The sequence below is a fragment of the Schistocerca nitens genome, chromosome 4 (genome assembly GCF_023898315.1).
Source record: "Schistocerca nitens isolate TAMUIC-IGC-003100 chromosome 4, iqSchNite1.1, whole genome shotgun sequence".
Classification (NCBI taxonomy): Eukaryota; Metazoa; Arthropoda; class Insecta; order Orthoptera; family Acrididae; genus Schistocerca; species Schistocerca nitens.
The window spans coordinates 566,146,280-566,161,480 of record NC_064617.1 but is presented as its reverse complement, the minus strand read 5'-3'; the positions used below and the strand labels follow the sequence as shown (position 1 = coordinate 566,161,480).

The following is a 15,201-nucleotide window of genomic DNA, read 5'->3' as shown; positions in this document are numbered from 1 at the left end:
GAATATCCATGATTTACTTGTCTGATCAATTGTGTCCCAACATGGCAAAGAGTACACACGTGAATGCTGTCATCTTACCAGAAGCGAAAAGAGGACTGGCTGAATGTAGCCTCTTAAGCATAAAGGGCCCCGCGGAGGTGAAAACTAAAGGACTTTCCTACATTACGAAAAAGACCAGATAATGACACTATTGTCAGAAATGCGGCCAAAAGCAAGTATCCATTCTATTGTATACATTTACCTGCTCTCGAGAACAGGCGTATATGAATTGCATTAGCTGTCTGGACTTTCCACCTGCTGGGCATTCATGAATGCCCATAGCCATGAAAGGGTTAAAACAAATAGCTGTGACTAATATTATATTAATGATTTTTGAGTTCATACTATCTGTATGCAACTGAATATAAAGTGATGTTTGTTTTTCCAGAAACGTTTTACTTCAGTTTAGTAAGGTATCACTCATCACTGGCATGTAATACATACATATATATATTTTCATTTGCATACAGCACTTTCAACTTACATGCAAGTTACAAATCAAAAGTATTTCATGACTTAGATGATGCATTAATAATCTGAGGTGAAACATATCTGGCAAACCAATATTTTCTTAATTCAGGTGCATGCAGAAGGTCCTGACATAAAAATCATTAATATACTATTAAAAGCAACTGAGGATTGATAGATAAAAAAAAACTGTAGTGTTGACTTACAAAGGAAATATGTCTAAACAGCTTGTTCCTTATTTCCCTAAAAATAAAATGATAGTAGTCTGGAATCAACTTCAACATAAATTATGGCATAAGGAAAAGGTATTTTGTAATAAATATTCAAAATCAGTTGTGTATGAGATAAAATGTGGCATCTGTTCAAAAATTTACATAGGCTAAAAGTATATCCTTTGATGTCTTCTTCACAGAACATTGTAGCTTAAATAGTGATAAAACAGCTTTTGGTTCTCATTTAAAAAAGAAAAACCTGCTGATTTATAGTAAGGTATGTGGGAGACCCATTATAATCATACTATGACTCATTCTTGAGTACTGCTTGCATATTTGGAATCTGCACGGGATTGGATTAAAGGAAGACATCAAAGCAATTCAGAGGGGGCTGCTATATTTGTTACGGGTAGGTGTGAACAACACTTCAGTATTATGAAGATGCTTAAGGAACTCATATGAGAATCCCTGGAGGGAAGGTGGTGTGCTTTTTGAGGAAAACTATTGAGAAGATTTAGAGAACCAACATCTGAAGTTGACTGCAGAACAATTCTACTGCTGCCAACATACATTTCATGTAAGAACCAAAAAGGTAAGGTAAGAGAAATTAGGACTCATATGGTGATATATATGCAGTTGTTTTTCCTTCACTGTGTTTGTGAGTGGAACATGAACGGAAATGACTAGTAGTGCTACAGGACATCCTCCGCCATGTTCCATATAGCGGCTTGCGGAGTATGTTTGTAGTTGTAGAACACCATGATATCTATTGTTCCTAAAGGATATCGTTCAGATACTTTCACTGCAGCATTGTATGCAACCTTTTGATAGATATTATGTAACGTATTCATATGTGTGTTAGCTGTATTTAGAAGCAGCTATGAGTTCATAGTTTATGGATACTGTGCTAGTCCACTTTTTCCTCTCTTTTTTTTTTTAAATGGGTCATCTGATTAATTTCATAACAAGGAAAACTCCCTATCAGATTTAGTGGTAAGATAGCTCAGTGGATAGCCTTTCAAAAACTGAACACATATCAAACATAAAAACAGGAAGAAGGTCTACCGAACTGTAAAAAATGATCAAAATAGAAACATTGACCAGTCAAGCTCAATATGTGACGCATCGAGCAAACTGCAAGAATGATGGTTGGTATCGTTGTTGTGTGGTTGCCGTGTTGGACTGTGGACGGGAAGATCCTAGTTCAACTCTCCCTCATGCCTTCCCCCCCCCCCCCCCCCCCTCACAAATTTTTGAACTGCCCATCTGGTCATTGACATATCTGTTCACTGTATTCAAATTTATGTTTCATGGTGTGTCTGTCTGAAACAGTGAGGTGTAAGGAAGGGACCTCCTCCAGATGTACCCACCTCCTATTTGTATTACACAAGTACCACTTGTTATTACTCTTTCATTCCATTTTGGAAGTTTTGACTCTTGAATTCATTTGTTGTAACATCGTTCACACCTATTTATTTTTGGTTTTCATTTCTGTGAGAGGCCTATGCGCCATCTCGCGTGCTCTCACTGTTCATTACATTTACGTGCGACAGTAATATATCCTTACCACATGACTCATATTCTATAACCAATGTATAGTTTGACAACTGCCAAGACAAGTGAAGGAGAACAGACACATCACTGACCAGATGGACAGTTAATAATATTGTGAAAATAAAAAAGGGAGAGGGGGCCATGAGGGAGATTTGAACACGCGTCTCCCACTTCGCAGTCCAATACTGTGACCATGACCACAGAACCACAACACCGTGGTTCTTGCAACTTGCTCGATATTACACACCGTCAGCTTGGACCAGTCACTGTTTCTATTCCCCCCCTGCCCGATAGTGCAGTACACCTTCTTCCTGTTTTCATGCTTAATCTGGCATCCACTGGGCCATTTTACACAAAATCTGAGGAGACTGATGGGGAGCTTCCCTTGTGAGAAATCAAAACCTTTAATGATACATTGCTCAAATGCAGCTTGTTATTGCAATTTTCCTTCCACCAGTTGCTTTGGCAAGGCATTTGAATACATGACAACTGACTGTTATATGGGTCTTTGAATTCAGAAAGCTAATAAATTACATCCACTGTGGGTTTAGCTAACATCACTCACCACTTCCCTACTTGAGTTTATGAACTATTGTGGTATAAGAGGACTTTGCAAATAATAGCTTTTCATTTTATCTCCAAAAACCTTGTGATATTACCAGTGCCAAATATCTGTTTGGTGGTTCTGCCATCATATCCCAGCTGTACTTCTGCTTCTGCTGTATGCAAGGCAACTTACAGTGTATGACAGTGGTTACTTCTGGTTACACTGTCACTTTCACTCTTTCCTGTTCTGTTCGTGAATTGTTCAGTAAGTCATTACATAAGATCTAATGTTTTTAATTTCCCCACTGTAGTTGTTGTGCAAGGAACAAAGAGAGGAAATAATTTGTTGCCTGACTCTTCTTAAAATATATGCTCTCAGAGTTTTAACATTATTTTCTCCATGAAGCACAATACCTCTGTTTTAGCATCTGGCAATGAAATTTAATTAGCAGCTCTCTGATGCTTACCATATGAATACATGGTATAGTGTACCACTCTGATTTGGATCTTCCCCGTGTCCCCTATTAATCCTACTTGCTAAAGGTCACAGATTGCCAAACAGTACTTGGTTATCGGCCGAAGGAGTGTTTTGTATGCCACTTCTTTTATGGACTAGTTACAATTCCGTAGGATTCTTCTGATGAATCACAGCCTGGCATTTATGTTTCATACAATTTCTTTTATGTGATCAGTCCACTTTAGGTCACTGCAGAGGGGTGCTCCTAAATATTTTATGGCTGTTGCAGCATCAAGTTATTTCTTGCTCAAATAATAATGGTCCTTTCCATCTGCTTTTTGCACTAGGTCATATATTTGATTATATTAAGGGTCAATTACCAATCCCCAACTGTTGATATTCTGCATATCCACTTGCATTTCATTATGGTATTACAGTGTTGCAACTTTCTTACATACAGCATTATCATCTATGAACAGTTTCTTGTAGTATCCAACATTATGTGCTAGATCATTTGTACATACAGGGTGTGGCAGCTAAGATGGGCCATATGAAGGAGTAAGTATATCAAGTTGCATTTTTTGCTATGTTTGAGCGGACAGTGTGGCAAATTTTCTGAACTGTGCAAGTAATTTTTTATCATTATTCCAACCTGGATTTTCTGTTGTTTCAAGTAATTTTTAGCATTTATAGCTGCTGAAATAAGACACTGACTTTTTTAATGAAAGTATACACTTTTTCCATTGCATTAGTAAGAATGTACAAAGAGAACTTCAGTGACCATAACATGTGCACAACTAGATCAAATAGTAACAAGATAACAATGTCACAAACCACCATCCTGCCATCAAGAAAAGAGGCCCCACAGTTGTATGTCCTACTGCACCAAATGTAAGGAAACAAGCAGGTATGGTTAGTGTGTTTATTATTATGACTTTATACACTGAACATACTATAAAAAAAACTTTGATAGATAGCTGTGCATTTGACAATATTATGAAATGGGTTGATTGCTACTCACCATACAGTGGAGATGTTGAGTTGCAGACAGGCACAACAAAAAGACTGCTAAACAAGTAAGCTTTTACTGAACTAGACAGTACACACACACACACACACACACACACACACACGACAACTGTCTCCAGCTGCCTTGCCCAACATGTATTTTTATCGTATCGGTTGTCTATATTGTATAAATCAACTGACACATGGTTTGAAAATGACAAGAGGGTAGTTTGAAAAGTTTACAGATTCACCACCAGCTGTCAGTGCCAGCATAATTACTTTCATGCATAATATTAGGTAATCCTTTATGAGTAGCTCCATGATGATGTCAGCACTCTGGGTAGAGACATGGGGTAAAGATTCCTCTCTGCTGAGGTTCCTGTGCAGTGTTTGGTGAAGATGGAAAAAATCGAGATTTGAGCAGTGATTAAGTATTTTGTAAAGAAAGGTATGATAGTAAAGGGAAGTTATGCTGATTATCAGAACACACTGGGGTTGTGCTCCTTCATATTCAATGGTTGCCAAATGGACAAACAGGTTTAAATTTGGTCAGAACAACTTAGGTGATGATCTGTGTAGTGGTTGGCCAAGATGTACCACTACCAAAGAAATTATTGCAGAAGTACATAAAATGACCGAAAATGTGAGCAATTGCTGAAGTTGTCAGGATGAATGAGCATATCACATTTTAACAGTGGAATTGGGTATGAGAAAGTATCTGCTTGATGGTTGCTGCAACTCTTAATGCAGGATCAGAAACTCATCAGAATGGAAATGTCCAAAAAATACTTGACCCATTTTCAGACACCTAACAAGATTTTTTGCTCCTGTTTCTGACCACAGATGAGTCTTGGCTCCACTACTACACCCCCAGAGACAAACCAACAGCCAAAGAAGTGGGAATTAGTTGATTCTCCACCGACAAAGAACACATCAGTTTTCTGGGATGCAAAAGGCATTCTGCTGATAGATTATCTTCCCACTGGTTAAACAATTATGGGAAAATACTACAGTAACATCCTGGACCAACTATATGAAAGACTTGTGAAAAAAGACCAGGTTTGGCAAGGAACGAAGTCATCTTTCATGAAGACGATGCACACTCGCACACAAGTATCATTGTGGTTTCAAAAATACATCAACTGAGATACGAATTGTTGCCATAAATGCTGTATTCATCAGATTTGGCTCCAACAGACTTAAATCTTTTCTCCAAGCTCAAAATGTTCTTTGGTGGACAGAGATTGTCTTTAAAGAACTGACAGCCAAAGCTGACAGGTATTTTAAAGGTTTGAATGGATCAAAGTTTCGAAATGAGATCAAAGCATTGGAAAATTGCTGGTCCAAGTGAATTAGTGTACAGGGAGACTATGCTGAAAAATAAAGAAACTTCACTGATGCAAGTTGTATATTTCTATTCCATTCCTAGAACTTCTCAAACTACCCTTGTAATTTGTCTGTAGATAAACTCTTGCATAGAAATGCCATATTACTGTGCAGTTTTCGTAGACACTATTCAGAGTACTATAATCAAGTTTGAAAGCCACTGTCATGAATTGTTGATGGAGCAAAATGTGTAAAGAGTTAAATGTGTCTGAATGTAGTATCCACAGACCACTAATTTTGCTGATCCCATTCACATAATCAAACTGCCTCATAGTGACATGTAGAATGTGTATTATTTTTGCTAAAATGGTAGTTGCTTTGCTCTTGTCAGCAGATGTTCTTTCTAATTAACATATTTTATTCTTCACACTTACATTTCTTGATCTGTTGGAAAAAAATAATGTTTGCAAAGACAGATTGTAAGGGCTTGACAAGATCAGAGCACCTTTCAGCATGCAGCTTCTTTCATATCCTTCCAGTTGCATCCCAATATACAGCTGCAACAACAAGAGGGGTATATAGAATTTATTACATGCCTTTTTGTTGAAGATGGCATGTTTTCTTAGGTCAGCAAAAGTTTGAATTTTAATGCAAACTTTGAATAGAAACACCAGTTTGTGTGTCACATACATATTTTTGTCAAGAAACATCATCAACAGCTGTTTCAAAACTGCTTCAAACTGGTGGTTGTCTATGTCGAAATTTTTACATTTTGAATGTCCAACAGTGTTGTTTTACTTTATTTTCAGAAATTTCTGTAGCCTAAATTTGTGTTTATTATTCAAAAATCACTTTACATAAATGAATTTCTGTCTTCCTGAATCTGGCACAATCAATGGACTGAACTGACATATGTTTACACAAAGGTTTTATCTGTATAATTTTGTAACTTAATGTAGTAAATGAAATAATGAATGATATCTTCTGCCTAAGTCATTAAATTACTATAAATAATATTAAACAATGTTTAATATTTATGACAATTCAACCTATAATAAAACAAAATAGGCCAACATAATTAAAAAAAAAAACAATTTATCAAATCTCAGGTAAACACAGGTATCACATAATTCACTTGAAGTGTTTATCACCTACATCTATGTGTATATGGCATTTGGGTATTTCATTATATTATATCTGTGCTAAGATGACAGTTCTATCCCGAACTGCACCTCTGTTCCAACAGTTTGGTAACGTTTGCCAAAAATGAAAACCATATTCACTTTTTTGACTAGTTGTGTACATTGTGAAAGTCCAAATAGCTCCATGAAGATGTTTTCTGATCACTACAACAGTAGAGCAGAGAATGGTGGACTTCAAAGGCACAGGTAAATACATGAACCACCATTGAATTAAATACTTTCATACATTTGGTGCATTACAGTAGATCTTTTGAGAGACCTTTTATCCTGAGTGCAGTGCAATTATCTTGTTAATATTTGATTAAGTTCCACCCTTGTAACCTCACTGAAGTTTTCTTCAAAGGCTTGTTCTAGTGCCAAAGGAAATAAATATATAGTTTCATTTAAGAAAAACGAAGTCAGTGTCATAATTTTGCAGCTATGAAAGTTAAAAATTACTTCTTTACACAAGAAAGTTTGTCACATTGTTCATTATAGCTTAGCAAAAACAGTAATGGCTCCATAACTCTTCCTTGTAGTAGCCCCATTGCTACTTTTATGTCTGTTGACTTTGCCTCACTACGAATGATGTTTTCTATTCTATTTACTAAAAAATTATGATTCCAGTCAGTTATTACTTGGCAAATAGTACTTTTAGTATTGAGATGGTAATGTATTTTTTGATCAATATGCACAAGAGAGGGAGATGTCTGTCAAGGAAGTGCTTGCAGCATTTCACTTTTTGCCCCAGTACTTAACAGAATAGTGTGCACAATAAGGAATCCTACGCTGTGCTATTTTGTGGATGAGTTTATAATTTTCTGTATTATCTCCAGGCTTTCAGCTACTGTTCATTGACACATATGTTCTGTACATGGGTTCCTCACAGTAGTTTAAAGCCAATTGTTGAAGTGTGTTACCTTACCAGTGTAGTTTCAGCTCTCTGAGACTGCAGACGTGTGTGCAAGTTGTGTTCACCTGAGTGTGTGTGTGTGTGTGTGTGTGTGTGTGTGTGTGTGTGGCTACTGCTGACTAAGGCCTTAATGGCCGAAAACTATGATTGTGTGAATCTTTTTATTGTGCCTATCGCGACTCAGCATCTCCACTATATGGTGAGTAGCAATTATCCTTCTCTGGTATTGTTACATTCCATCCTGGATTTTCCATTCTTTGAAAAGTTCAACATTATGTGACTGGCAAGAAAGTTATGGCTACAGTATACCAGTATGCAGAAGGTGTGATTATGGTTGAGTTTTTGGAACAGGGATATACAATAAATTCTGTACAGTTCTCAAACAGCTTAAAGCATGTCTTAATTAGTGAAGCAAAGCTATGGCCAATGCTCGTCTTTTGCATGACAATGCAAGACCAAACACCAGTCATCACATCCTGAAGAGATTGTGAAAATTGGATGGGAAGTCTTGCTTCCAACCCCCATACAGCTCCGTACTGGTACTATCAGACTCCCATCTGTTTGGGCTGCTAAAAAAAGCTCATTGTGGGATTCACTTTGAAGATGTGTAGGCCATGAAAATGGTCATATGTCAGTGGCTTCGGAAGCAGCCCCGTTTCTTTTTATCACACTGGACTCCATGCCCTAGTTAAAAGGGAGACCAAAACTGTGAAAATGGACACTTATTGTGTTGAAATGTCATAAATTACTTGGCACTATTGTGTTTTGTGACCTCTGTACTTCCAGTTCAAAAAAAAAAAAAAAAAGAAAAAGAAAAAAAGGAAAGGTGGCATTGCTTTTTGACTGACACTTGTATATACTACTTAAAACTTATTTTTTGAACTTTTTAAAAATAACTATTTAGATAATATCTCCATTATGTGAAATGTGTCAGTAGCATGTTGTTGCATGGCCAAATCCCACAAAACCTAAATATAAAAACAAAAGAAATTCAAATAAAGTAAAAAATATTTAATTCATTTTAAAGAGGCTGGTGATCCATGTAAAAACCACAGGTTTTCAGCTATTCTGGGAGAAACATGTCTCTGTCTGTTTTTGTTAATTTAATATTATATATTTGTTTTAAATCTACTGGAATTGTGACACAGGGACACCATTCTCAGCTGTAAGGAATTAGGATTGTGGGCCCCTACTTTGATGAGAAACTTAGTTGCTCACCATACATATGAGATTTTAAGTCCGAAATCTAAACACTATGAAACCTTCTGAAGTGCCATATTGACAGGTCTTCAAGTCCTGATCTGTTGTAACTTTTTACTGTTAATAAAGTATTGGAAAATTTGGGTGGAATACAAGTAATGAAAGCAGCAAAAGTAACCACTCACTCCATAGTTGAGACACTGAGCACTTGATGGACACATAAACAAGACTGGCATGTCGCTAAGCTTTTGGTCAGTGTCTTTCCTTGGAGCTAACTGACTAACAGAAAAACATGCTCAGCTAAATTGCTGGTTGTGCTGCCCGAGTGCAGTGTAGCTAGTCAGGACAACATGGCTGTTTGTGTATTGGCTGATTATACTGTTTAATCACAATTAATCCATTTATTTTAGTTTTTATATTTTTATTTTATTTTTCCTTGGAATAAGACAGTACAAAACTAAGTAATTTTGTTTACAGGCAGTACCGTGACTTGGCTCTCCTCACATTGGGAGGAACACTTCACCGGTCCAGTCATCCAGCAGAGGCTGCAATTGTCATGCATGCTGCTGTTGATCATGCTCCTGATAAAGCCTGGAGTCATATGGCACTTGGGAATGTTTATGCTGTATTGGGTGACTATAACAGGTACAGTTATTGGATGTATATCTCTTTTAACTACAGATAATTAATGTCAGTATATGCTGAGTGTTTAAGATGCTTGTTCCTCCCACCGGAGGTTCGAGTCCTCCCTTGGGCATGGGTGTGTGTGTTGTTCTTAGCATAAGTTAGTTTAAGTAGTATGTAAGTCTAGGGACTGATGACCTCGGCAGTTTGGTCCCTCAGGAATTCACATGCTCTTCTTCTTCTTCCCCTTCTCTCTCTCTCTCTTTTAAAATGTGCTTGAAGGTATAACTGGCAATGTATCACCTTATCAAATGCCTATAGGTAATGAAGCACCGGAATAGTTTCTTCAGTAATGGAAAATTCCCATTTAAAAGTGTTATGAGAAAAAACAATAACTTAGTGTGTTGAGGGAATGTTGAGCAGTTAACATCATTACTAAGCCTTTGAAGCTGCTCTCTTTGCCGGAAAATGTGTGCATATACATTCTCAAATGTTGTATGTAGTAGCATAAAGTTTAAGGGTGATAAAGCTAACTAGAATTATCAGATGCAAACAGACTCAGTTTACTTTAAAACATGTAACAGACAGGCATAATTGAGGTTTCACTTCACCATATAAAGAGCAAAAGTATGGTTCTGAATAATATCCTGCCACAAGGTTCTGCTCTAGCAACCTTTATTTTCAGTGTGTATACCACTGATATACCAGATACCACTTCACATAAATCTGTGTACACACGTGACCCAACTGTTCCATATCAAAGTAAAAATTTTAATGACCTCGACAAAATATTGAATACAGACACGAAGTGTTGAAAACCTGTTACTCAAAGTCGCGTCTGTATTCAAAACTTAAGAAAATGACCAGCACCATAATGCACCTTACAATACAGATACAAATAGAAAACTATAGTTCTCTATGAATGGCCAGAGTATCAGGTGTGGGGATAAGCCTAGATACTTGGGGGTGAGGGGACTGATGACCTCAGCAGTTAAGTCCCATAGTGCTCAGAGCCATTTGAGCCACTTGGGGGTGAAGTTGAATTGCACTCTAAGATATAGCTCATATCTAGTAGATACTAAATAGAAATTAAAGTCATGTAACACTATCCTATCGAAACTGGCTGGAATGTTGTGGTGTTGTGGAGCAAGCACATTGAGGACCTCAACACTAACCCTTGTCCATTTTGTGGCTAAGTACTGTTCACCATTTTGGATGAGAAGTGCATACATAGCTAAGATGGATATCCAACTGAAGGGGAGAATGCATGGCTACTTCAGATACCTGGCTCCTTGGCCTTGCAAACATAGAGCCCGCCGACACAGGTTATCACAGTTAGCCAAAACAGCATACAATAAAATCCTATACAACTCAGAACACTCTTACACCAAGACTTGGCACATGCAAACAGATATAAATCGTGGTCACTTTTGTGAAAAATCTGTGAATAAGTGCAAGGCTTCAACTCAGAGACAGCTTAGAAAGAACTATGGACATAAGAACTGAAATTTTGTGGATGACCCCAACAAGAATATCAAATGATTCCACCTCCTGACGAAATTGTGGACAACTCTGAATCATATCAGAATGTGTGTTGGTAGATTTAAGCAACTGATGAACAAATGGGGCCTATCAGCCAGTCCTGAAAGTTAGTGCAGTGAAAACCAATGGACCATTTACTTTTGTTTGAAGTGCATGGCTGTGAGGGTGAACCGAAGGACATACACAGGCTCTCTGACTCAGCCATGGAGTGACTAAACAATGTTTGTAATATAATAACATTTGTAATATGATATAATATTATTGAACATTTGTAAAGAATCTGTACAGAGCTATAAGAATATTGTGATTAATACATTGTGGTAATCATTTAGTGCGATAACTGCGTTTGTAAATGACGTAGGAGAAAACAAATAAATAAATAAACTTACGCTTGTATTTTATGTTATGGTGGGTGCGTTTGGAAATCTGTGTGGTTGTCTGTGTACCTAAAAACAATCAGTTACAAGTGAGTAGCCACCTTCCTTCTTTTCTCATTAATTATTTCCACCCTGGAATTTCTTTTATTGTAGTATGCAGCATTAACATTGTTATCCTTAATCATCTTGTGGTGCAGTTCTTCTAGCAGCAGCCTATACCAAAAATTAACTATAGAAGAAAACTACCACATCCAAAAATCAATAGCCCAAGGAAAGAAAGTACTCAATGAATACACATCACTGTGCAACAAAACTCTCTTCGCCACAATAGAAGAACTATAAAAGTAAAACACACACACACACACACACACACACAAATCCTCTCTCTTTTCTTTCTTTCTTTCAGTCTCTCTCTCTCTCTCTCTCTCTCTCTCTCTCTCTCTCTCTCTCTCTCACACACACACACACACACACACACACTCTCTCTCTCTCTCTCTCTCTCTCTCTCTCTCTCTCTCTGCCCCAGTACTCATCACACACACGCAAACCCACATAAACCACACATCACTAACACCAAATACAATTCAAACTCACGCACCTCACCCAGCAGAACACGCTACGAAACAAATGAACGCCACACAGCCACAACAACACGTAATGGCAGTGAAAACTCCGCCTATGTTTTGAGTAATCGAAAAGCTGGATTGCCACGCGAACACAGGCAAAGAAGTAAGCCTATTTACTTCGCCAACAAAACAGGAAAACGTACCACAACTTCAAAACTGTAAGTTACAGAAAGAAAACGTGATACAGTCTCATTTCCGTTAATAAATACATAACAAATAGAAAATAAATTACATTTTGCTATTTGCAGATGACATGTTGTATATTGTGTAGCATAACAGCTACCAAAACAAGAGGACAATTACATAATGTAAGGTATGTTACTTTTCGCCAATTAAGTTATAAATGCAACTTTTACATAATGTTGTAAACGACGCAAATGTTAATATGTTAACAACAAATTTACAGTTAAAAATAGAAATAGAACCCACTGCTGATAGCACAAAAGTGCTGAAACATGTATGGGTGAAACAAAAAAAAAAGGTGTCTTGCATAAGGCGGAACTTCTCATCCCATTATTATCCTTACTGTATCAAGTTCCTGTGGCACATAATGAAGGAAATGGTTGTTGCCACAATGAGAAATTTTGAAGCTTGTTTCATATATATTGATTTCATGAGCTTTATGTAAAGTTGTGTCTGGTATGTCAGTGGTATATAGACTGATGATAATGGTTGTTAGTGTAGAACTTTGTGGCAAGCTATTATTCAAAACCATTCCCTTGCTCTTCATATCATGAAGTGAAACATTGATTATGTCTGTTTGTTACATGTTTTTAAGTAAAGTGTAAGTCTGTTTGCATTTGATAATTTTAGTTAACTTAAGCAGTAGCCCCTCAGACCATATGGTATCATAAGCTGATGTTAGATATATAAGAACGAGGTTGGTTTTCATCTTGTTTTGGAAACCTTTCTCCATATAGGTTGTAGCATCTACATCTGCTTAACCACTCTCCAGTTCATATTTTATTACAATGGTCATTTCTACCTATATGGATGGGTGTCAAGAAAATATTTTCATGTTCGGAGGAGAAAGTTGGTGATTGAAGTTTTGTGAAAAGATGGCACTGCAATGAAAAATGATTTGTTTTAATGATTTGTTTTAATGACTGCCACCCCATCTCGCGTATCACATCCATGACACTCTCTCCCGTATTTCATGATAATACAAACGAGCTGCCCTTCTTTGAAAGTTTTCAGTGTCCTCAGTCAATCCTATCTATTGCCTTACGCCCACCACATTACATGTGTGATTGTTCCAATTTAAGTTTGTTCATGATTGTTATTCTTTGATTTGTGTTATTTTTTTATGTTTCCAAAATTTCATTAATTCCTTTTAGTACTCATGTAGATAACCTCACATTTTTTTATTATTTAGAGCAATTTGACACTTTTTTCACCATTCAAATATCTTGTCTAAATTATTTTGCAACAGGTTTTGATCTTTTGAGGATTTTACAAGATGTCAAATGACAGTATCATATGCAAACAATCTAAGATGTCTGCTCAGATTGTCTCCTAAATAATTTATATAGATTAGAGGCAGCAGAGAGCCTATAACACTTCCTTGGTGAACGCCAGACATCACTTTTGTTCCACTTGATCACTTTCTATCAGTTACTGCAAACTGTGACCTTCCTGACAGGAAATTGTGAATCCTGACCCACAACTGAGATACTCCATTGGCATGCAATTTGATTAGGAGCTGCCTTGAAAAAACAGTATCAAAAATCTTTTGGGACTCTAGAAATATGTAATTAATTCGAGATCACATGTCATTTTGTGACTATTTGGAAACTAAATTTTTTCAGTCAGCTTTCCTCGAGTACCAGTGCGGGAATTGCAGGGGCTTTTTATAAATGGGATTGATAGCTAAATCTCTGCAAATATAAGAGAGTGCTGGCTCTGTAGGAATGCCTCGAAGACCCTCCTTGTAGCTTGCACAGATGTGTCTGTTGCTCTGCATGTGATGGACATCATGTCAAATGTTGATGTTGTACACCAATGTCTTTGATTTGTAGGTCACTGTATCATTGGGGTTGAACACAAGATGTAGTTCCTGGTTATCTGCTCAGTCATTAATGTGATGCCTTCAGCTGTGGGTATCAGATACCTCCACCTGATGTATTGAGAGTTAAAATCCCGGGCATAAACTGCTGGATGGTTAGCTAGAATACCAGTGGGCTATTTCTGTGATGGAGACATTATACAATGTCAGCTCTCCCAGTTTTATACCAATCTTTATGTTCTGCTGGTGTCACTTTTGTGTCTAAATTCCCTAGGAGTTCATTCTTCACAAGGATGGCCAAACCGTATTTGTCATGACAAATGTAACACACATTTGTGAATCCTGGTGTTTTAAGTCATCTAATAGTTTTATTAACTACCTGAGTTATTGCAAGAGTACAAAGCTCACTATTTCCGTAGTTAAAATTATTTTAAGGATCTCCCTTCATCCTCATATAACCTTCTATGTATAGTTTTATACAGTTTGTCTTTTCATGTTAAAATTGCTTGTTTGTTTCATTTTCCATCATATGAATTTGGAGGAGTTAGTGCATCTGATCCCTGTAATTGTGTAAGTTGATAAGTTTGTTGAAAGAGCATTAAGGAAGAAAGAAAGAGAAAGAAACTTTTAAACCAACACTAAAATGAGTAAAGAAAATAGTAAAGATAAGTGATAGAAGTGTCCCCATGCTTTGGAACCTTTATCTGCTGGGAGACACAAATACTGCCCTTCAGAGACAGGATGGTCATGAATTTGGAAACTTTAAAAACTACTATCCTCCGAACAACCTCATAAAGTCTCCTGGACTCACTCTAATGGAAATCACAACAGGCTGTCTACTAACACTGCCACACTTGATACTGATCTTGCAGTATGCTAAAATTACAGATAGCCCTATAGTTATTTTCGTACACATGCTGTAATACTGAATGGCTGTTTCTTCAATACCATTTTAAAAGCAGAAATCTCTTTACTTTGTCCATAAGGAATTTCAGGAGGAATTAGGAAATGGTAGAGCAGACTAATTTGAATAAAAAATTCCATATAACATGCGTCCAGCCTAAACCAAGCCTCAGATGGAAGAATGAATTAAACACAAGACATGACAGTTTTTCTAGTACCA

General features: G+C 37.0%; 1 protein-coding gene across 3 annotated transcripts in view; it reads left to right on the top strand.

Moving 5' to 3' along the window:
- The window catches only part of LOC126252871 (tetratricopeptide repeat protein 17), a 319,229-nt gene that overhangs the window by 76,798 nt on the left and 227,230 nt on the right, over nt 1–15,201 (top strand). For all 3 annotated transcript variants that reach the window (XR_007545864.1, XM_049953825.1, XM_049953827.1), the window contains exon 5: nt 9,382–9,549. Coding sequence is in view for 2 of the 3 variants with exons in the window: in XM_049953825.1 (XP_049809782.1) it covers nt 9,382–9,549 (168 nt within the window). In the remaining variant the exon portion in view is untranslated. The remainder of the gene's footprint in view (nt 1–9,381; nt 9,550–15,201) is intronic.